This window comes from Camarhynchus parvulus, chromosome 11 (genome assembly GCF_901933205.1).
Source record: "Camarhynchus parvulus chromosome 11, STF_HiC, whole genome shotgun sequence".
NCBI lineage: Eukaryota > Metazoa > Chordata > Aves > Passeriformes > Thraupidae > Camarhynchus > Camarhynchus parvulus.
Genome location: NC_044581.1, coordinates 12,631,126 through 12,654,000, shown reverse-complemented (window position 1 = coordinate 12,654,000; position 22,875 = coordinate 12,631,126). Strand labels below are relative to the sequence as shown.

The 22,875-nt window shown below is 43.8% G+C and overlaps 1 protein-coding gene across 3 annotated transcripts in view; it reads right to left on the bottom strand.

Annotated features, from left to right (window-relative positions):
• Positions 1 to 22,875, bottom strand: part of ZNF423 (zinc finger protein 423) — a 224,784-nt gene that overhangs the window by 147,922 nt on the left and 53,987 nt on the right. For 2 of the 3 annotated variants that reach the window (XM_030955692.1, XM_030955690.1), the window contains exons 3-4: positions 11,038 to 11,238; positions 7,091 to 7,171 (exon numbers count right to left, since the gene is read on the bottom strand). In XM_030955692.1, the coding sequence (XP_030811552.1) occupies positions 7,091 to 7,171; positions 11,038 to 11,238 (282 nt within the window). The remainder of the gene's footprint in view (positions 1 to 7,090; positions 7,172 to 11,037; positions 11,239 to 22,875) is intronic. The other variant, XM_030955691.1, reaches the window with a different exon arrangement.

Below are 22,875 nucleotides of genomic sequence, written 5' to 3'. Positions count from 1 at the left end.
TTTGTACATCACAGATACATATATGCATACCTAGTTATCAAGAGAAAGCATCTTCCCTCCCATTTCCAGTTTTCTGGCAGGCAAAAACTCACTATTCTCTCATTTAAGCTATGAGACAAAATCCTACTCAGTTTCATTTCCTTTTGTTTTTAAATGTTGGGTTGAATTTGTCTTATTTTGTGAGAAGAGTGCAACAGGATCATGACTGCCTCCTAAAGATAACAGTCTATCCTCCATAAAAAGCAAGGAATACTATCTGCTTTATTTAGATGTACCAGAGGCCTGGTCCAAGTCAAACCCAGTTACACTCAATACCATTGAAACTCCTTGGAATACAGTTCCTACATGAAACAGCTCTTGTAAAACAAACCATGACAAGTGACTGTAAGAGAGGAAGGAGTTGTGAAGGGCTGTAATGTGACATCAAGCAGCTATCCAGGTTGGATCTGGATGAGGTCTGAATGCAAATTAAATAATTTTCTGGATTTTGTGAACAAAGATTTGAGCAGCACGTGTATTTAGTTCACCTGAACCTAGCTGGGTCTGCCTCTGAAGCAGGACATGGAGCAGTGTGATTTCTACCAACACCCCAAGGAGATCTGCCAGTCCCCACAGGATGGTTCAAGGAAGGCTCTGCACATGCACAGAGCTCCAAGGAAGAGCCAGCACTGGACAATGGAAAGAGAGCAACTGCAGCTGAGAGTCCAGGAGAAACCAGTAACACAGCAAGGTGGCACTTGAATGGATAAACTGTGAATAACTGTGTTTCATGTGAGGCTGGGAAACAACAACAGAGAGAAGACTGCTGGGAACAAGATGCAAAGTGGGACAGTCCAGAAAGGAGCAAGCAGGGAAAAAGCCTTCAAGGAGGGACCACAGGGACACATGCAAAGGCAACAGGGAGAGGAAAGGGCAGAGAGCAGCCACCCCAAGCACACAGCCGGACACAAAAAGCACAATCCCAAATGATGCAGGTACAAACCACAAGCTAAGTACTACTATAAATAACTGTCCTAGATGCATGTTGGATTTTTGGCTGGTTTGGGCTTGGTTGGTTGCTATGGTTGATTGATGAAGATTGAACAATGTACTTCAAACCTGTTTACATTATTCTTGGAGTCCAGTAAATTACCTCTATACAGTTTTGCTCAAAGAAAATAAACACAGGAGTATGTATTTATATTTCTGTAGACTGCGAGTTCATAAAGGAAATTTACTCTACTTCTGTCTTTCCAAATTTTCTAATGAATAGTTAGTAGATGTAGATTTCTAAAATGACCATTTAGTATAAATTATATCAAATCTCATTTATTTTAAGAGATATCATTAAGTACAAAGTCTGCATGAGTGAACTGAGTTCACTGTAGAGGAAGTGACTGGGAATTATGTTCAAAAATCTATTCAAATGTTTAATGTAACAGATTCCCTGGAGAAGAGAAAAGCAATGGGTTTCTTCAGCCTTTCCTTATGTCCTCCTCAGCAAGTGTAACAGTAATTGAGTAGCAACAAAAAAAGAAGCCAAAAAGTCTTTCATCATTATGGCTGAGAACGATTTTCAAGGAACCGTAAGGAAGAGATGGACCCACACACCAAAAAAATAATGCTTTCAAGAGGAAGTTCCCTCCCACCATTACCGATGGCACCAATAACAAAACCCACCTGGATTACAGACCTTGGCTCTTCCACCAATTTCATGCATGTCATTAGGCAAATCGGTGCAGCCACAATAATTTTCATCCAAAATAACTCAGGGTATTAATGGGGAAGGTCTTGAGTTCTCCCCCAAACACTGACCGCTCGTTCCCCTCATGTTGACATAAAGCTTGTGCAGCTCCATAGGGCACCTGATCTGGGAGCTGCACAGGCTAAAAATCAATCCCTTTAATTGTCAGCAATGTCAGCTCCCAAAGACAACACAAACCTTTTACCAGCATAAGGCAGGAGATGGAAGGGAGGAAGGAAGCAGTCCAGTAGCAGTCAAACTTAAGCCAAATTAGAATGACAACTTTTCAATTTCATGATGACAAAAATACCAATTTCTAGGAAGGGGAACAATTGTCAGGAAGGGGTTGCGAGAATGTTTAAAGATTACAAAGTGCCTAAACGCCCTAAAAAGTATTTAACGTGAACAGACCAAGTGCCTTGAAAATGCCAAATCAATTTTTCATTAGCTAAGACAATGAAAACTGCTTGTAATAAGCAAGATGTTTGAATAGCATTACCTATATTTAATTTACTTAAATTTCTAGTGAGTATATTTTCAACAATTCTAAATTGAATATGAAATTATAACATTTACCCTACTATTAAAAGCACCTATTAAAATTACTTACACGAAACAGCATTCAAAATGTACACGCTTGCTGCCAAAGCTTTGAAGGAAGTCAGAAGCTGCTTGGACCTCTGATGGAGGTCCTCTGATGTGCAAGCCCAGCTTGGAGAGCAACAGCCTCTCCAGCAGGTGCAGAGAAAATATTTCCCTTATTCAGTTTATTTGAGTGGTTCAGTCCAATACGCGGTTTGTTGAGAACAGAGGAACCGCTTGGCAGATGATCCCTAGTTTGCTTCTTGCCAGCCTACTGCAAAGAAAGGCGTGAGACACCCACGGACCACCCAGGCACGCGGCTGAGGGTGCCCCAGGAGGACACATACCTGGCTGGGTCCCTGCTGCTCCCACCAGCCAGGGCCCCAGAGCCCACGCCGCCGGCCGGCTCTGCAGGCAGGCCCAGCCCGCGCTCCGCACCCAGGGCCCACGCTGGATGCTCCAGCAGGCGCTCCCAAAGCCAGCCAGCTGAAGAGGACCAACCCATGCTGGCACGTTTCCCTAAAGCCAGCCGGCACCAGGGGGTGGAGGCTGCTTTCTGGCTTCCCCAAGCCTGGAGCACAGTTAATAACATGCCAGCTGTATCTGCAGACAAGCCAAGTTTAATGAGGCTACAACAAAAGCATTCAAATATGCACTACAGAACTTCTGTGGGGATTTTTTCTAGAGCTTGTTTTTAAAAAATGAAAGATAGGAATTCTTGACAATGTTTGTACACACACTTCCTTCGTTTTTAATTGATTTCATTTTAATTATATGCCGCAAATTCAAAGAAATCAACATTAGAAAGACTTGTTTAATCCCACTACTTCCAACAGCAAAATTATGCTGTGTGATGAGTGCTTGAAATGCACTGCTGGTTGCTTTTTTCTTAATAAACACTGAAGTCTTAATTGTTTTTCCCCTACATGGCCAGACACCATATTTCTGTCTGCCAGGTCTTCACACTAGGACAAGTCCTCACCTCCTGCTCGGGAGCCAGGACAGACACACCAACGTGGCCTCATCTCTGGCACAAGTGATGGAGGAGATAGCTGACCCCATCCCTCTCCCACCAGACCTGCCTCACCACATCCCTCTTACTCCAGGCCAAGGGACACGAGATATCAACAAGAAGATTGCAAACAGGGTTTTAGAGATGGGAGGGAGCAGCAAAAGAAGCCTGCTTGGGCATGAGGGGATGGAGAAGGTGGGAAAGGAGCAATCGCTCACTGTCTCCTTCACCAGAAGAACCAGAGAGTATCAAATGAAAGCAGGTGACAAAAGTGAAGTGAAAAAAGGTGATGCTTTTCCCCAATGTGTGGTTGAACTCTGGATTCCCACTGCAGGAAAAGCTAACTGCACTTCAAAATGGAAATACATGGAAGAAGATTGTCTGAATAATTTAAATAAAAAGCACCACAAAGTGCTTAGATAATTTTGTTGACAGCTAGGAAAACATTCTGGGGAAACAGCATGATGGGACCATCAGGCTGGCTCAGTACAGCCATCCTTATATGAAGAGTACTTACACAATTGTCTGCAATGGGATGGGGAGGAAATCAGGAGAAAACTCCAAACTCTCAGTGTATGTCTTTTTTACTGCTTACATGTGCAGTCTGAAGATCTCAATAGCTCTGAATCTGCCAAGGCGGTTGATATGGCCATCAGTTTTGTCCCTCAACAACGCACAGGAAGGCAATGCATGCCCTTCAGCAGTGTCCTAGCCAGAAATAATCCATGCTCTTGTCCATCTGAGACAGGACAACCCCAGCACATCCTCCATTCAGCTCTCTAAGGCTTTATTAAAGGCCACTTTGTAACAAGTATGTATCTATTGTAGTCTCCAGGCTATCCTCACTGCAGTTCTGAATTGAGTTTCATATACTGGGTTTTGTCTACAACCCTCTGAATGCTGGGACCTGCTTGTGGCAAACAGGGATCCTCCTTCTCGCAGGCACAGCTGCTCTTGTAGCTCTCACCAGGCTCCAGCCTAGGAAGGAACTCTTTCCACTGAAACCCCTCCCTCCTCTTTTTTTTTTTTTTAATAAAACCCATTCATGATTTACTTAGATTTCTGTACGCTGAGAAACAAACCTGCCCTATGCAGATCCCCACACTCCTCCCTCTGCTGTACCATGGCAATGGATTACCCTTGCAAACAGAAATCTGAAGCAAGAGGAGAAGGGGAGGTGGAACTCCAGCACCCGTGGTGCCCCAGAATTGCTGCATGAGCCTGAGCTGGTGCAGGGGAGCAGGCTCCCCTGGGCAGGCTCCAGCTCCCAGATGCAGGTCCTGCTGCACACAGGAGCTCCATGGTCAGCACCCAGCACAGCTCTTGCTTCACAGCACTTCCGATGGTTCAGTCCGTGCGCATCTCTCTGTTACCAATGCAGCTAAAAGAAGAGACTGGCTTTTCAGCCAGCAACAGGGCAACCTGTCCAAGATCTCCAAAGGACACCTTTCCTTTAAGAGGCCTCATTTGAAACATGCACCCACTTTCTCTTTTATCCACTTCCATACATACCTGTGCTTACTTTGCAGACTACTTTTTGAACTAGATAAAAGCAGATAAAAGAACTCAATTATAGTAAGAATGAAACAGTCCCCTGCCAATACAAGCAGGCTAACTTGTCATCCTCAGCTCCTCACTGGGCCATATGTTCAAAAATGACAAGGAAAATGGTCTTCCTGTGTGAAAAACATATGCTGCTTGAGGAAAGACATCATCATGGCTAAGAAATTTTGTGCAGTCTCAGAATGCACAGACAGGCCATCAGTGACTGCTGGCTATATGGGGGCTGAGAAAGGGGTGGGGAGAGCTCATTACCTCCCTCCTGCCAGGGGTTTTGGTAACATGCAACCAAGCCGGCCGCAGCCGTGCTGGCAGCGCTCCTATCTGCACACACAGTGCCTGGTGCTGCCTCCCTCGCCACCATCCCCAGGGGGCCGGCACAAAGGTGGCCGTGGTGATTTGCAGGGATGGCGCCCGGTGCACTGGCACTCTCTTATCAGCGAGCACACTGCCCAGCCCGTGCGCCGAGCTGCCGTGGGCTCCCGCTCTGGGACACCCTCCGTGAGCAAACCCCCAGCTGGGTGTTTACGGCAAGCAGGCATTGTTTGAATTCACATGTCCCCCCACCATAAATCCTTACAGGCACTGGCATGCCTGCAGAATCCAGGAGAGACAGAGAAAGGAGCGCTGAGGCTCAGCCCCACTGACGCCTCACCGTGCCGAGGGGCTGAGCGCAGGGTGGCACGCCCAGGCTCTCACCTACCTTTGCCTGTGGATGACCCTCTGATCTGAGGGGTGGGCAGCGCTGTCAGGGAGCACAACACTCAGCACCACTTTGTCAGACACACCACACACCATGCACTACACTGAACTGAAACACATTTGCCACATGCAGGGGCAGAGGCAGCACTGGTGCCTCAGCACGCACTGCACGGGATGCGCTGCGAAACCTCGGCATGGCCAGGGCTGCTGTAGGCCCTGTTTGACATGAGATTTGCAGCTGTGCTTCTGTTTGTCTTCAGCTCCCATTCAGATGTGGGAATGTGCTTTACGTTCTACACAATAAATGTATTTCACTAAGCACCTGCACAGCAAGCCAGCCAGCACAGCTCTTTATCAGCACACTGATTTTCTGGCACGTGCAAGCAGAAGTCCTTGAAAAGCCTCTTTTCAGGCTGGCTGGGAACCTCCAGGTAAACTCAAACATCACCTGTGTGGTGACAGCAGTCAGGGGAGCCAGACCCCAGACCACCCAGCCACGTGTACCCCTGAAACAGTGTGGGGTTTCAGAGCTCTCAGCACACAGGGCACAAATACCGACTGCAGGGAGATGTGCAGCACCTGGGCACTGTGGCCAGGGTGGCTGAGGAGCCCTGGGGAGCCCTGTGCTGTCCCTGCACCTGGAGAGGGGACATCTGTGACAAACTAGCCTGCACTTAAAGCCCTCCAAGTGATTGACAATAAAAACACTGCCCTGGTGCCCATTTTCAGATCTGGACAGCAAGAACTGAGGACTCCAGGGAAAATCCATGTTTTTACAGTTTGTGATACTATTGAGCTTTTCTGGTGCCAATTTTGAAACACTGCTATGACCTCTGGAAAGAGGAGAAACTGCATTTCAGCACAACAACGCAGAAAAGAACAAAAAAAGGAAACTTGTTATTTTTTTAAGCTTGAAACACTAGTCAGGTTAAGAGAAAGGAGCAGAATTCTGGCAAGGACAAGAGCACTCAGACTGAACCACAACACAGTAATTAGGGCCAGTAGGTCATTAGACACACAGCTGTATAAACTAGGTGTATAATTAAGTTTCCACACTGCTTTTTCACAACTGTATTTCAGTTTCTTTTGTAGAGGACAATCAGTAATTCATTAATTTAAAGATGTAACAAAAGCAGCAGCAAAAAGAGAGAAAAAGGACTAATTTGCCAATCAGGTGCAAGCAAAGATTACAATTTTGGGAAGGGCTAGTTTTGGAAATGCATATAAGACATCTCTCTTTGTCAGTGGGAAGTAAAAAATGCCACCTGACAAAAACATTCGTGAGACATTGTCACTTGTTGACAAGCTGCTGTATATGTGTTTCTGGATAAGCATCCCACAAATGGGGTTGCATGGCAATTATAATTCTTGTAGCAGGTGAAATAAAAGAAAATGCAAAATTATACACTAGCATGAAACAGTTACAGTACCTTGTTTCAAAGGTAAGCCTACAAGTTATAGGGCATTTAAAAGAAGCAACTGCAAGACTTTAATTATAAACTAGTTCCTACCGTACAGTAGTTTAGAAAAATCAGCTGCTTCCAAGCTGGCAATATCCATATATAGCTCTGCTGCTGTTTGAAACAGACAACCTGTAAAGTTATCAACAACAGAAAGGACCTCATGAAATGCTCAGAGACCCAGCCAAAACCTACTTCTGTCCGCTTCACTGATGTGCTAATTTGCTTTAAAACCTCTACATTCACTTGAGAATCTGAAGAAACAACTTCACCTGAGACTATTCTGACCCATGGAAGGAAAGGGGTAGAGGAAGCAAAAAAACCCCACAATAAAATACTGGAGCTAAACCCAGATTAATGCAGGATTAATCACACAAGCCAAATGACAAAGCTTGTGACTTTTTAGCCACTTTTTGTCAGACAATAAACCACCTGGCACCAGCCACCAGACAGTGATCTATCAGAATAGTTTCTTGATGCAGAGAGCCTCTGGTGCTTGTTGTAGGACACAGTAAGTTGTAAATCCACATGTAGTTCTTTACTCTTGTCACTAATGCTGTAAGATAGCATCATGCTACACCTACACTGTTACAGCAGCATGCAAAAACACATATAAAAAAGGCTGAACATGATGCCAATGGCAATTTACTTAGCCCTCTCTAGTTTAGGGGATATGGGACACCAGTGAGTTTTAAAGTAATTTTAAAAGCTTAACACATTCAGTGTATACACTAGGTGTTTTTATTTGTTCTCAGAGTATTTTTCAAGATGCTGCTGCTTAAGGAGTAAATTCAAGGAGTAAGTCTTAAGTGCTGCTTAACAGTTTAAGGCACTGTTTGCAGGAGTGCAACGGGAGTGTTCGTTTGTGGGGGCAAGCTGGGAAACAAGGGAAGATGTAAGCCAGTAAGGAATTGTGATGTTCTTTTGGTACAAGCTGCCCCCATTTAGGCCCTTTTCAGATCCTTGTAGACACTGGGAACCTACAACCTGCAATCACAGACATCAGTCGTGAGCAAAAGGTATAAAAGGCACCTAATTCTGTCAGGAGAACATCTCTACTACACTGACATCAAAAGGAATGCCATGCACCTATGCTACCAGAGATGTCTAGATTTCATCAGTGTTTTGTCCTCAAAGAAACAAGTCTGAAATACATGAAAAAGCAAGGAGGGGAATGGCTGTTTGTTACTTCCTTACATGTCAAAGCAGCTGTGTTCAAACTGTATTATAACTTCAGCACGCTGTAATGAATTTCTAAGGGATTCCAGCGAAATAGATGGTTTATCCTGTTCTTTGGAGTGATCTCTTGTAATCCTGCAACACTCCTGAGCTACAATACCTTCCTAACTTCAGTATCCCACAGGAAGTCATTAGTTATGTTGTATTATCAGCCTGGTGATATTATCACTACAAATATTACCTGTATTGATCTGGAGCCATGTAGACATGACTGAAAGCCCTGCTTCAGATTAAGACATGAAAATCTAGCTTGCCAAGAGGTCAGGCACTGCATTACACCCTCAGGTGTGTCAGGCAGGTATCACAGAGAAAAGGAGTGCAGGGTAACTAAGGACACAGATAAAGAACTCTTCTTGTAGGGTAAAATCTTTAAATTCAACACACTTTCTAATGAGGTCTTAGGTTTTCACCCAGGTGGTGCAAGTCTTTTTAGATGAACTGAACAAAGACACACATTTTGCATGCTTTCCTCAAAAATCCTCATGATTACCAGACCATGTCATCAAACTGGTGTATCTGAAAGGGTTGTTTTTTCCCCAAGGTAAGGTATGTGAATATCAAGCAATATTCCAGATTGTCTTCGTGGAAATATTCTCATTCCAAAATATATGAGTGCAATCTTCCTATTTACTTTAAATCACTTCAGGACACTAGATTAAACTAAATAGAAAACAGACACTCTAGTTCTGGAACAAGGATTATCCTCACATGGAGACAATTAGCGCTTATTTCATGTATGTGCAGATAGATATATGGTGCCTTTTTGGGATGAAATGTCTTTGTAAATCATCCACAGATGTGAAGACATTAAAAGAAGACAAAATTATGCTACCTGCAATCAAGAATAGCAATAGGAATACTGAAAAATTATTTTGATATATCCCTAAAAATATAATTTGTATTTCTTAGTCTCACTAAGAGAATACTACACTGAGGATTAAAAAAAAAAAAAAACTGAGGTGTGAAAACACTGACTGAATTTACATTAATAGAATCACTAGGTTGCTATGTTTTAATGCAGATTTGCCTCTGGAAAAGAATTGCTCCTTTTCATAGCACTGCTGTCACCTGTCATAACCTTACACTCCTGCTCTGGAGTCCCTATCAGCAGTGCCTGCTGCCCTCCGCCATTGTGCCATTACAGCTGTTTGGGGACCACACACACTTTTGGGCTAAAAAGAGCCTCCTTTTGTGGGGCTCAGCCCCAGCAGCTGTCCCAGCACAAGTGAGGAGAGCAGGCAGCAATGGAGCAGCGGCTGCCCAGGGCGCTTCTCCCTTGGAAAGGAGCAGTGTCCACATGGGCTGTGCCCTTTGCCTTCCAGTTGGGAAAGCAAGGAGTTTTCTGAATAGAAAGCTACATGTTCTTGCTTACTCCCCTGCAGCACAGTGCCATGTGCAGAAGTCTCAGGCCATTGCGGTGGCTGTCAGCTGGCTGGGAAATTACCCTGCAAGAAGTGGCCTTTCGATTTTACGCACTTTCAAGTTTTAGCCTGTGTAGGGCTTAAATGAGAGTGCAGAGCAAGGAGCCCTGGGGGCAGGCTTAGGACTGCAATCCCTACCCAACTGCAAGCATGGGAAAAGCCCCAACATGCCTCTGTCCTTCCTCCCAGCAAGCAGGTGGGAACAAGAGCGGGGAGTCCCCCCCTCTGCAAGCCAGAGTGAGACAAGGCAGGGTGCTCTTGGGGTGGGAGTCAGACCAAGCCAAAGCCTCCACCTGACCCTGCCTCCCTTGCTGTATTCCATCCCCTGTATTTCTTCTTGGCTCATCATTTTACTTATGTCCAAAAAGGAGAGCAGAAAACATAGACTAATTACAAAACAAATTAAGTGGCCAGGAGGAATATGCACTCAGGGGAAAGATGATGGGATACTGCTGCACCAGAGGAGAAACTAACCACTAAACCCTTCTGCCAGCCTTGACCTACCCGTCTGCCATAACAGCAACTGCCTAAAAATAATTTAGATGAGTGTGGAGGAAGAGGTGATGGCAGAGTATTCAACTCTGGGAAGGTGAAAGATAAGAATCCCTGATTTAAATACATATGAACATATTCTGTGCTCCCCCTCCTAAGATTTTATTTAATGTTTGGTAAAATCTGCAAAGCTTTTTCCTACCCCTGTAAATCGGCTTAGCGTGCTCAGCTGAGTACCTGCTGCTACTGCTGGCCATGCAGAGGCAGCCCTGGAAAAGCAAGGTATGTTGCAATTGTTCACACCAGTGCTCTGAGCTTGTTCTTACTTTACAGAAAGTAAAATCAAGATCAGCGTAGGCTGATGCCATCCTCACTTCCATAAAATTCAAAAGGCAATGTAATAATAACCTAGGGAGAATGCTGTATTTTTAGGGTGGGATTACAGAACTCGCACTATGAATTTTAATCTCAGAAATCATCATGTTCTTTTAGGGGTTCAGAGGCCTTTTTTCCTGGGAATTTTGCACACTTCAGTCATTTAACTTTTTTAATCTTCCTACATTTGGAGAGAGAGGGAAAATACCTGCCTGAAACTTCTAGCATTAAAAAACCCCACAACATTTTTGTCTAACGTAATTACTGACATATTCCAATTGGAAAGCTGTTGCTTTTATTTTAATTTTATTAGAAGAGTGAACAAAGGCTACCCAAGGCACCACAATAAAATTACATTAACTGTAAAATTACATTATTAATTCTTTAATCTCACTTGAGGCCTCAAGCTGTTGCTATGTCCAATTACCCAGCTAACCACCTGTCAGAACTGTAAAGCTAGTTTAACATTACCTCCAGGACAGTTGTGTGCCCTGTGTTCAGTCAGGTCTGCCAGTGAATCGAAGTCCTGCTGACAGTTATCGCAGGTGTAAATTGACTCATCCTCCATGTCTTCATCTTCCTCATTTCTCTCTTCCTGGCTCGTCACACTGTTCCTCTCTTCCAGGGCCCGGCTGTCCTTCGCTTCGCTCTCCAGCTCTCCTCCCAGGCCACCTGCCAACAGCAAGAACATCTCTAAGTTTGAAAGGTTTGAAAAATAAGAGCTTTAAGAAGGATGTTGCGCTTATTAAGATACATTTAATTACAGCCGCTCTCACATTATTCCCGACACCTTTCATTATATTAATGTGGTTTTTATATCATGTGGTGCAACAATTCTCAACTGTATTCTCTGCTGCTTAGTGCGAATCCTGCAAACACTCTCTCCTAATCTTCTCTGGTGGGTGTATAGCGGGAGCCTCTAACTCTGTCATATAAAGTTGTTAGTGTTTTATCACTTAACCAGATTCTCAAAGCTTTAAAAATTGGCAAGATTAATTACAGCCCGCAAAGAAAAGGCATGTGCTGAATTTTAATTCTCAGTGCTCTCCTCCTCCCACCGCCCCCAAGCCCCAATATTAGTAACAACAAGCGAAAAAGATGCTCTAGGTGAATATCCCAAAGCACACACGTACCCCAGGACATGAGAGGTCTTGCTGAACTAATGAGAGGCACTTGGTTGGGCAGATGAGCCTGACATTGTGCTGACCTAGCTGAGAGCAGATACAGTACATCTGACCTTCAGGTCTCTCCAATATTTTTTATCTTGGTCTGTGGCCAAAGTGTGGGCTAGCACATACATCTTTGCCAACCCCCCCAAGTTTTTATCTGCATTTGTGCACAGGGAGACTGCGCTCTCTGACAGCTCCAGAAACTCCCCAGTTTGGGGAGCTGAGCACCACAGGGCTGTGCAGGTGGCAGCTCCGCACAGGGGGCAGCTGGCTCTCCACTGGCCATGGCAGGAGAGGGGGGGTGGCAGGACAGCTGCTCACTCCCCCAGGACACACTCAGTGGCCTTTGTGAGGGATAAGCTTGCAGCCACATCCTCCTGCCTCCAGGACACCCCCTTAGCCACAGAGAACACCCAGATGTGCCTGAAGCCAGTCCATGCAGCACTGCAGACAACCCTTGCTTGGGCTCTCTGGAGAGGCCACAGAGCTGAAAATTCCCTTCTAAGCCCCTGCTGCCCTCTCAGCAGGGAAAGCATCCATTATGCACACTAGCCATGGTGGCCAGGCTTTGGTGACCAGCTGAAACAGAGCTGCCTCTGCCCCTTCTGCACACAGGTTCCCCAACAGAGGTGATACAGCCCCAGGTGCTACACCTCCACTATTTCACTTGCCTCCACAAGAACTCGTGCTCTTAATACACCCTGTCAGTATGATGGCAACACTTGGGAAGTCATTCAGAAAGTGAAACAGAACCACAGACTGCCAGCAGAAGAGATCCTCACACACTGGCTGACCCCAAAAGCCCAGGAGCTGCTCTCAGCCAGGTAGAAGGGAGATGCCACCTTGATGGTTTGGAATGCATTTGGGTTTCAAGACATTAAGGAAGGACCAGCAAACAGAGAGATGATTTTTTTCTAAAATCAGATCAGTGCCAAAAAGATTAAGGACAACCAATGCTGAGAACATGAAGCAAAGCTGAAAATAAAATTTATTAAAGACGAAAACTGGTTACCACAAGCACTGCAATTCAGACACACATGGCTAGAGCTCTGCTACCACTATCCAGCCAGAGCACATTTCATACCATCTTCTGCTCTGTGCAGGGTAACATAAATCAACTGTGTAAAACACTCTGCAGCTTTCCATGGAGCACTCGTAACATGATGTGCCCTTCCAATTGCAATGGAAATACTAAAAATCAGAGCCTGCGTTGGTGTGTGCCTCCCTCTTAGCAGTTAACTGATCTTCACATTTTCAGATTCTTTTACTGCTAAATTATACATACCTTTCCACTACAAAATTACCATTAAGGGCAAGATATAATATTCATCTTACCAAATCAGATATGCCACTTGCACAGCGGTAATGAATTTAAGGATTTAGTTATAAAAAGTATCACTCACTAAGCACTCCATATTGTAAGTCATCATCTATACTATGTTTATTCAATAAAATGCCACTAGCTGAACCTCATGCTTTATAGACTCTTCCTTAAATAAAAATGTCTTGTAATGAAAAAAAACCCTCAATTTTGGTTCTCTTACATTACTACTTCACCAAATAGTAAGTCACTTTTAGACCTATGCTAGCTTTGCTTTATTTCACACATCATTTAATGTACATATTCAAATTATCACTTACATTTTGTCGTATTTACTTGGCACATCTTTATACAGTGTCTCATTCCAGACGACAATCACAAACATTTTAGCTCATTCAATCTTTTTAAAGCCTATGTCCTGCAGACTTGATAGTTAATAAATCAGAATGTCAACTCTCCAGTTTTATGACAGAAACCTATAAAAAGAGCCCAAGCATATAAATGTAACCTAAAGAATTGGCACCTGCGTCCATGCTGCCTGCTGACAAAGGCCTCGGGGAAGCACTTCTGAACTGACTTTGCCACAACCTGAAGAAGAAAGGTTTTAGGCAACTTTGGGCAGCTTTAAGGGACCTCCACTAATATTTTTAGGAGAAATTCTGTCTTTTGAGAGTTAACCTAAAGACCAGCTGATCTGCTGAGTACACTGTGACAAATTCATCCTTGGTTTTACTCCAATACTTCGTGACTACAGCAGGGATAAAGCTGCTCGACCGAGTCCAACAATAACAAATAATTTAGCACACTGCTTTAGGAAAAGTAAATTGTACAATGTGAGATAAGAAAATAGATTCCCCACTGCAAAGCAAAATTCCAGAAACATTTTTTTAATTCCCTGTTGAATGGGAAATCTGATCCTCTAGGCAACTTCTCAAAAGTGTCGTTGCTTGACAGAGCTGTATGTCAAATAACACAAGAGTGAAGCTTGCAGAAATTATTTAGCAAATGCAACACTGCTTTACAATGGGATTTTTTCTGGTTTTGGTGAGTTGAAGGAATTGTACATGTCTGCCACATCTTGGTGTTACTGTCCTTCAAACAAAACTCTCTTCAGATTCCTCTGCTGAGAGCTGCACACTGCGTGCTCGCCTTGCTATTACCAAACAGTGCTGAGAAAAATCTGTGGTGTGTCTTGGGTTTTTGACCTTTGTCTCTACTCTTGTGAGCACAGGCTGCCAGCAGGGTGTGTGGGGTGCGGGCGGCCCTGGGGAGATGCTCACTCCTTGCCCAGGGGAGCACAGCAGCCAGGGCAGTGATGGGAATGGGTGGTCCAGCCAGCAAGGAAAAGCTTCAAACGCAGCCCAGCTGCTCCCACAATGAGCTCAGTTTCCCTGATGAGGACAGCAGGCCACGAGCATTCCTCGGGAACTCGTTTCTGCAGAGCTCTGCTGTAGCAGTTCACAAATTTAACCTGCGATTTTCCTGCTGGCAGGAACTGCAGAAGCACCTTGCCCGTGGGTGCAAGCACACTGCCAGAGGGTTTTGGGTCACCACAGGAGGCCAGGGCACTGCTGGCACCACAAGCAGGGGTGGCTTTGGAGCTGGGCCTGGCTCTGAGGGGACACGTCTGTGCACCACCAGGCAAAGGGCCTTCTTGGTTGCCAGAGCCAACAGGACCTTTTGCAGTCTCCAAAAATCAGTGGCTGCCTTGTGGCATCAAGCACAGATAGATAATTTACTGCCACAGCTAATTTTTAAGATTCCATTTTTAAGCCTTGCATTTTAGTGAGCTTAATTCAACAGTAAGTAGCTTCTGTCTAGATTGCTTAAAAATTCTGCAATAACCACAGTTATCAACCTGGAGGAATTTGTGCACCAAACACCACTGTGAGGACAGCACAGCACCACAGGCACACAGCTCACACTGTGTGGTGTGCTCAGCACAAGGCTGTGGGCAAATGCCAGCAGAAGGGAACTGCAGGCAGCCCCAGGATAAATGATCACAGATCAGTTCCAAAGCGGGGTAACACTTCATTGTTATGAGTAATTTTTAAGTGACCCTGCCATATCTAATGATGATTCTAACAATCTTCTTTTATGAGTAAGAGAAGATACAATTTGAGAGGTCAGTCTTAAAAGTATACCTCACTACCCAAAATGTCAGGAAACGGGGTGGGGGGGCTTTTTTGTTTTTCTTTTCTTTTTTTTTTGACACCTCCCCCCCTCCCCTTTTCCCCCCTGTAAGCACAGTGGAAGGTCTGCAGGGCTTTACACAAGAAGAATATTTTACCCTATGACCTAAACAATCTGGCCAACAGTCAGGAATATGTTATTCTAATTGCCACTAAAGTTAATGTTGTTAATGACCCTTGGTTTTTCTATACAAGCCAGTTTATGCTCTAGAAAGTTACTATTTCAAAGGAGACATAGCAAGAACTAGGAGTGTTCCTGCCTGACCTGGTGGTCCAAGGAATGTGGCAAACTTGGCAAAGCTGAAAAAGTGAATTCCCAAAGGCCCAGTTTGAAAGTTGCAGTCAGTAGAAATGCCTTCTGAGCTGTGTTCAAAACAGCTCTGTTACAGGAACAACGTGCTCCTAAAGCCAAATATTTGAAAACAGATTACATGTACCATGTTCAGCTCAAGTCAAGAGCAGATTTCCCCTGCTTCAGTCTGCCTGGGACAGACAGCCCTGCCACCAGCCTGGGACTGTGCTTGGAGCTCAGCATGGCACAGCCTCAGCCCAGGACCACAGGGACAGCCCAGCCATGAGAGGCACAGCAAACTGCCTTGGGGCTTTGGTTAGTGGGGCAGGACTGAAGGCGGAGCAAGGCCAGAGCCAGACTGGAAAGATGCTGATGCCTACCTACAATTTCCACTGAAACACTTGGAAATGGGTAACACCTTGCAACACATGGGCCAGAAAAATTGAAAAGAAACCAAACCTCAGCTTATTTTTCATCTGTGGAATCAATTATGGACAGTTTAAATTTTTTGTTCTGTCAACACAATACAGGGTAGGCAAGCCTTTCTATCTTTGTGCCAGTAAATTTTCTGGGGCTTTTCTTTATTTTTTTTTTTAAAGCCTGTGGAGTTTTGAAGCTGGGATTTATTTTAAATCTAGGGCTGCTCTTAGGAACATGCTATTTAGTGCAGGGTCATGCCTGGCTTTAAATAGGTCCAATTATGGGGCTTCCATGAAGAAGCAGGCACCCACCGATGCAGTGCTAGGCAGCACTTTCTATCCCAGAAACTTTGCCAACACAGAGCTAAGGCTGCAAAGTCACACTCTGTAAAGCACCACATAAATATCTACACCACATGGACATGCACTGCCTGGTCTGGCTGCTGGAAGGAAAAATGTAAAATGAAGAGCAGATAAGAGGCATCTCTTTGCTCCTTACCTTGCTCCAAACAAAAACAAACAAAGGACTATGGTTATTTCTAGAAGTTTTCCTGAGATGCAGGACAAGTGACAAAAGTACATGGCACTGAATCAACAAAAGCTAATTGCTGGAGGAGTGATGGGTGCTGGCAAACAACTGACACCTCCTGGGGCTTGGCAGAGCCCCGCAGTGCCCACCCAGGGGCGCAGCCTTCCTGCCCTGCGGCCACAGGGCTACCCCAGCAAGACAAAAGGAAAGGAAATTTCATCCATAATTAGGAAGTGAGAACAAAAGAGACAAATGACTTAAAGGAAAAGCCTAATCTAAACGTTCCTTAGTGAATGTTTTGCTCAGTGTCAAATGCCAAATCAGTGTGGGGGAGGTTTCTACTTTTATGTGGTTTGTTACATTTTAGTATTGTCTTTAGCTCTGTAACATAGAAAGACAATCCAAAGTTCCCTGTACTTGTGATCAAAGAATGAAAAAATGCCAAAAAGTCACTAGTGTTTCAGTAATTAAATCACAAACAAACTTAAACTGAAATCTACATCGTCTTGCCTTTGCTGGGTACTCCCACTCTGTGACTCCTCAACATTTCAAAAAATGTCTTTTTTAAACACTTCTATTTTGAACACAGATATGTGTGTGCTACCTCTCAAAAGGCAAGGGCCCTCCTGTGAGCTGCTGTAACCTCTGCAACCATACCCACACAAAGTTGCCAAAAATCTGCTCTGGCCAAGCAAACCAGGTCAGAAAGCGTGGATTGCACCCCAGCCCTAGGACCAGGACCAGGAATCAAAGGCAGCTCATTCCACACATCAAATCATCACTATGTGCATCAAAGGCAAGCAGGATTGGTCCTCCATCATGCAGTGCAGCATATCACTTTTACATGGTGTCAAACCACATGTGGTAAAGAAAAAAGGTGCCTAGCTGATAAACAGAGAGCCAGAAAGGAATAATGCATGGAACACCACAGTATATTCATGCAATGGTAAATCACACGGGATGACTACACGACAGGCCAAGCGAGCAAAGTGCAGGCACACAATCCTGCTGACACTCAGCTGCCCTGCAATGCTCCTCTCAGGCTAAAGAGATCCACACATCAGATCTTGCCTTCCCTCAACAAGAGGAAAAAACAATCATAATACCAAAAAAATTATTTGGTCCAGCATGTAGTTAATGGTGTTGGCCTCCTAAGACTTACAACTTAATAAAATTGATCTCACTGCAGTACTGTAATGAAGAACAGTAGGATAAGGCTACCCTCGAACCATGAAAATTGCATATTGTTACCTCCTCGTGCCCTCCTAGGGCTGTGGCCACTGCAGCCCCTGTGAGCTGTCATTTGTCTGCCTCTGACAGCAGCTCCCACCAACCGGCAGCAACAGTGGCTGCAAGAGCTTCTTTCGGAAAGGCAAGGGAAGAGGGAGAGTGTTCAATGCTGGGTATCTCTGCATAATAACCCATGGGATAAAGCACAGATTACACCAGTAATACTGTTTTATGTGAAGGGTGTTAAGAATAAAATATACAAAAGTCAGAGATTTTAGGAAGCACACATGATAACATTTCACAACAGAGCCTTATTACACTCCAGTTTGTATTAAATCATAATAATTTCTAAGTAAATGGAAAGTTCTCAGCATTCTTCAACTTGGCAAAGAAAAACTAATTTAGTAGGGTACAGCACCTCCTTCTATATCTGCTGGTACGTACACTCTTGGAGAAAGGGGTTCCAAGCACCCCAGGAATAACTGGTGCCAGCAGCAGCACTGCTCCTGTTCTCCTCACAGAACTGGGGCTGACAGCCCTGCACATGCCACAGCTGCCTCTCAGCAGCCTTCTCTTAGCTTACTTACACCAACATTTCTCAGGGAAAATGTCCATCTTCCTTCAGTCAGGATGTAATTTCCTCAAATTAGCAGCAGTTTAAGAAAACCTCAAGTGTCTACCTGGAGTTTAAAGGCATGGAAAGTGGCAGGAACAAGATGCAGAGGACTGGCAGCTCATTGTACTTTCCTTTGCTGTAGCAGTCGCAGGTATCACACACAGAATGGGTAACACACATAAACCTCTTGCCCTACAGTGCCTTGCTTCCACCCAAGCCCACCTACATCTTTACATTGTTATCTCTGCTGTAGAGATACACCATACATCTGGTTAGAGATACGTGTGCATGGTATAATTGCCCTGTTTTGTCCAGTGAAAGCAGGACTCTGCCATCTTTATCTCCATGCAAATCCAGCCTTGCTGCAGGGCTGTGTGGAGCACCTCCCAGAATGATGTTTATTTACCTAGCCAGTCCTGGCTCCAGCCCTCTAGAACAGTGTAACCATGTACACCCAGCATCTGAAACCCACTGGCTTTGCTCAGTCAATGTTTCTTACACATCACACACACAAACTCACCCTACTACCCTGCTTTTCTTGGATCAAGACTTCCATTGTATCCTTTAGTCACCATACTAGAGAAACCTTTTAATAAATGCTGTTAATTTTTTTATTGATCAAACTGTGAGCCATTTCATTTTCCATTATAGCAAAAATCTCCTATAGGAGCATTCAGATTGAGTTTCTTTATTCTGTCTCTAGAAGCATGTCACTTTTCATTATTGCTTAAAAATTAGAAAGCAGTTTCTCTGTTCTTTATGGCTTTTTTTAAGTTTAGTTACTGAAGGGTTATTAAACTTGGAAAATATACAGACAGGCGTAATGTGATGAATAAATTCCTCACTGTCTCTAACCAACTTTAACACTAGCGTTTTTTTATAATTTTTAGGTTTATTTTCACTGAAAGACTGCCTGTAATTATTACTCATGTTCTCCCCAAACACTTATGTTACTAAAGTGTGAAATGTCTTCTAACACAAAGACAGTTCTCTGGGAAGTAATTACGAAAATGCATTCAGGGGCAATAATTTTATATTAACTGTCAGCAGCATACATCTTCTGAAAAGGCACTTGTTATGAAGGAATTATTTGTGTGGAATTTGAAGGCACTGAAGGCACAGGAAAATTGCAGAAACACATTAAACTGAAACTCCAGCTCCCTCATCAAGGGTCAGTTTATGTTTAAATCATTACTTTGAAGGCAACCCCACACCTTCCAGAGAGTCTTTTAGAAAGACAATTTCAATTTATGCACAAATTGGACACAGTCTCCAGTTTTTGGAGTAATACAATTTACACCCCCTTTTAAAGGAAATTTCTGCACAGCTAATCGAAAGAGATATATCTGAAAATTATGGACTGCTATTAACCTTTTACTTATGACACTAAAAATACCTGCTACTGATTTATGGGCAGTAACAAAAATACTTGGGCCTCAAAACGGACCAAGCACATTATAAAGATATCTGTGTCTGTCATGGCTGCAAGAAAATATTTAATGAGTATTTCACAGTAACTTTTGGCCTACAGGCCAATCCTTCAGTCCTTAGGAAGGTGAAATAACTCAGTGAAAGGTTTTTAAAAAGTGAAACCCAGCAACAGTGATTAAGCATCACATCATTTTAAAAGTGGTTTTTTTTAAAAATCAAATAAGGAAATCATATAAAGACCGCCAAACAGTAAAATCTCCTCTTAATCATAGCTGCAGGTAATGTTTCAGCCTTTCTAGTGCTTTTACTAAAATGATTTAGATGTTTCTATGCTATGTGACAAATGCACTTACATGCCGAAAAGCGGACAAAGAGCTGAGTTATTATTATTTATTTGCATGCAAGCAGCAGTGGGATTGTACTTTATAGTGTTAACAGCACATAGTGTTTATCAGCTCTTCAGTGTTTGGCAGCCAGTTTAACAGGATAAATATGGGATGTAAACACTTTCCCGACACAAAAAGCATTGCAAGTGAATCTTAGGGAAGGCAAGGAAAGGCAGAGAGCGGAGCAGTGCAGAGGGTGCCAAAGTGTTTGGCTGGAGCAGCGCCCAGCTGTGGGACACTGCCCAGCCCCTGACCATGGCCACCCCCAGGGTGCCCTCCCCAGGCCAGGGGGGTGCAAGGAGAGCAGCATCCCCTTTTATTCTGGGGCCTCCTCCTTGGAAAGGACAGGCTCACAGCCCTGTAGATCTGCTTTGTGCATCCCTGTGGCATCCAAACCAGAAAATGCATTTGCACCCAAACTGCTCGACAGCCATCTGCAGAAGACTCTATCCACTTACTCAAGATGTGTGATTGCCATGCAACATATTATCTGCCTCTGAAAAAGGATGCTGCTGTCCCATTCTAGATTCCAAAGGTGCATCTGAACGGGAGTAGCTGCCACCCTCAGTTCAATAATGAGGTTCAAAGCAAGCCAGATCTAAAATCCATTTTAGATGCATGCATTTTAGATTTAAAGTTCATTCATATGCACAAAGAAATTAGAATGCAGCAAGTATTAACTTCAAAGAGAAGCGCACTTTGTCATAAAAAAGTTCTTTTCTCTTTCACATACAACTGCTAAATAATATGGACCATCGTACTCTAATAAATACATGTGACTTTTCAGAAGAAACATGGCACTTAAACTTTATTTAGGCATATGAATATTTTAATAAAACTCAACTTATTGTTTTTCAAATCTTTGTTGAAGAAAAGTGTTCTGTTTCCAGCAGTTCTATGGAATTCCACTCACAGTTAACATGGGACTTCTTAATCACATTTTAATCCATGGGCATGACAAACCCTTTCCTTTCTTTGAGGAAATGGTGTGAGAGATTTTCTTTTTTTTAATTTTTTCTTCTTGTGGCTTTTTGGTTGTTTGGCACTTTTTTAATTCAAGGTAAAGCCAGATATCTGCAAAACTTAAATCTATAGCTCCCTGAACAGACAGAATATTCAGAAGGCTTAATAAAATTCACATGTGGCTTGTTATTGCAGCTGCATATCAAATGCAAAAATAAGGTATTGACTGGTTCTGCTCAAAATAGCAGCTGCTGGAACTCTTTATTAAAATAAACCTGTTGATTTTCAAAGAGAGAAAAATTACAGATGATGTAATTTACCATAAGCAATAAATACCACTGCATATTTTGATGTCCCTTTGCCTAATTCAAAATGCAGATTCCTTTATTGTTCCTCCATAAGGTCCAGGACTTTGAATTGGCCTTTCTGCAGAAAGTTCTGGTCTTGGAGAATTTGTGTCTCCAGTGTACAGCCCTCAATGTATGCCCACAGGAGCAAGATTTAAGCACAGCAAGGACTCCAGACAAAAATACCCTCCTAGGCCCCTGAATATATTTCCTTTCAAAATGCACTTTTCCCATGCTTGAAATATGGATTTGTTTAAAAGTTTTGCTGAAAAGGAATGTCTTTTACAAAACAAACTGGAGGGATCCTACAGGTAGCATTTATATTCCTCCTTTTATACCTCTAAAAACCCCAGAACATTAGGACTGAGAGAGTAAGAGAGCCCTCTGCAAACTGTCAGGAACCAAGGGGTGGATCAATACAGAGGGAAAAAATGGAACAAGAGCAAAAAAACCATATTGGGGTAGGAAGAAAAATACACAGAGGCAAATTAGAGAAAGCAATCATTATTTCACTGACCTTCTCATGGGTCTTGGTTTGCTCAGAACCTGCCTGGATCATTTTCCATTGGGAATGACAAATGTGTGGCTGAAGAAGCACAGAAGGGACCCACTTCTGCAGTAACTGTGCCTGGAAGTCTTCAAAACTGTGATTAAAGACTTGAGAGGCTTCAGGGGGGCCAGGCTGGTGGAGTTAGCTTGTCAGGTAAAACTCCTGGTTTTATCCAGGGTACAGAGGGTTGAACCTGGACCACACTTAGTTGTGGGGTTTATGGCCTGATCAAATACCCCACACCACCTCTAGAGGAAAAAAGCCCTCACTAACTTTCTCTCTACAAATCTGGCTTGCTCTGGGGGGAAAAAAGGTATTTCAAACGCACCTGAGGAAAAAGACACATTTTCCTAAACACATGCTTAAGTCTCTTTCTAACCAGTTACTGCTGGCAGAGGCTCATGCCACTGCTCGAGGGGAGCCTTCCAAGCTGGGCACTGCCAGCACAGAGAGCAGAAACTGGGAAAACAGCACCTTTGCACTGCTCCATCTATGGCTGGGAGGGACATCTGTAGGTAGCCCAAGTGACTTAGGGGGCTAATACTCACAAGTGGCAACAGACTGTAGTAAAAACCCATGAAACTGGAAATTAATGAGAGTTAGGCACCTACGTGTCCACATGGCTTCAGAAGAGCCGGGCTTGCAAGCTTTCAGAAACTCCCCTCAGGGCTCCTTGTGCATCTCTGCACAACCAAGCACCAGGCTGGGCACTGTGTCTTGGTGCAGGGACTCAAATCACAGCAAAAGAATTCAGTTAATGAACGTGAAAAAAAGCAACTGTTACAAGATTCTCAACCAGAAAAGAGATAAGAAAATCATACTATGCAGCACAGGAAAGGGTTTCTAACAGGTGGCCAAGTTATT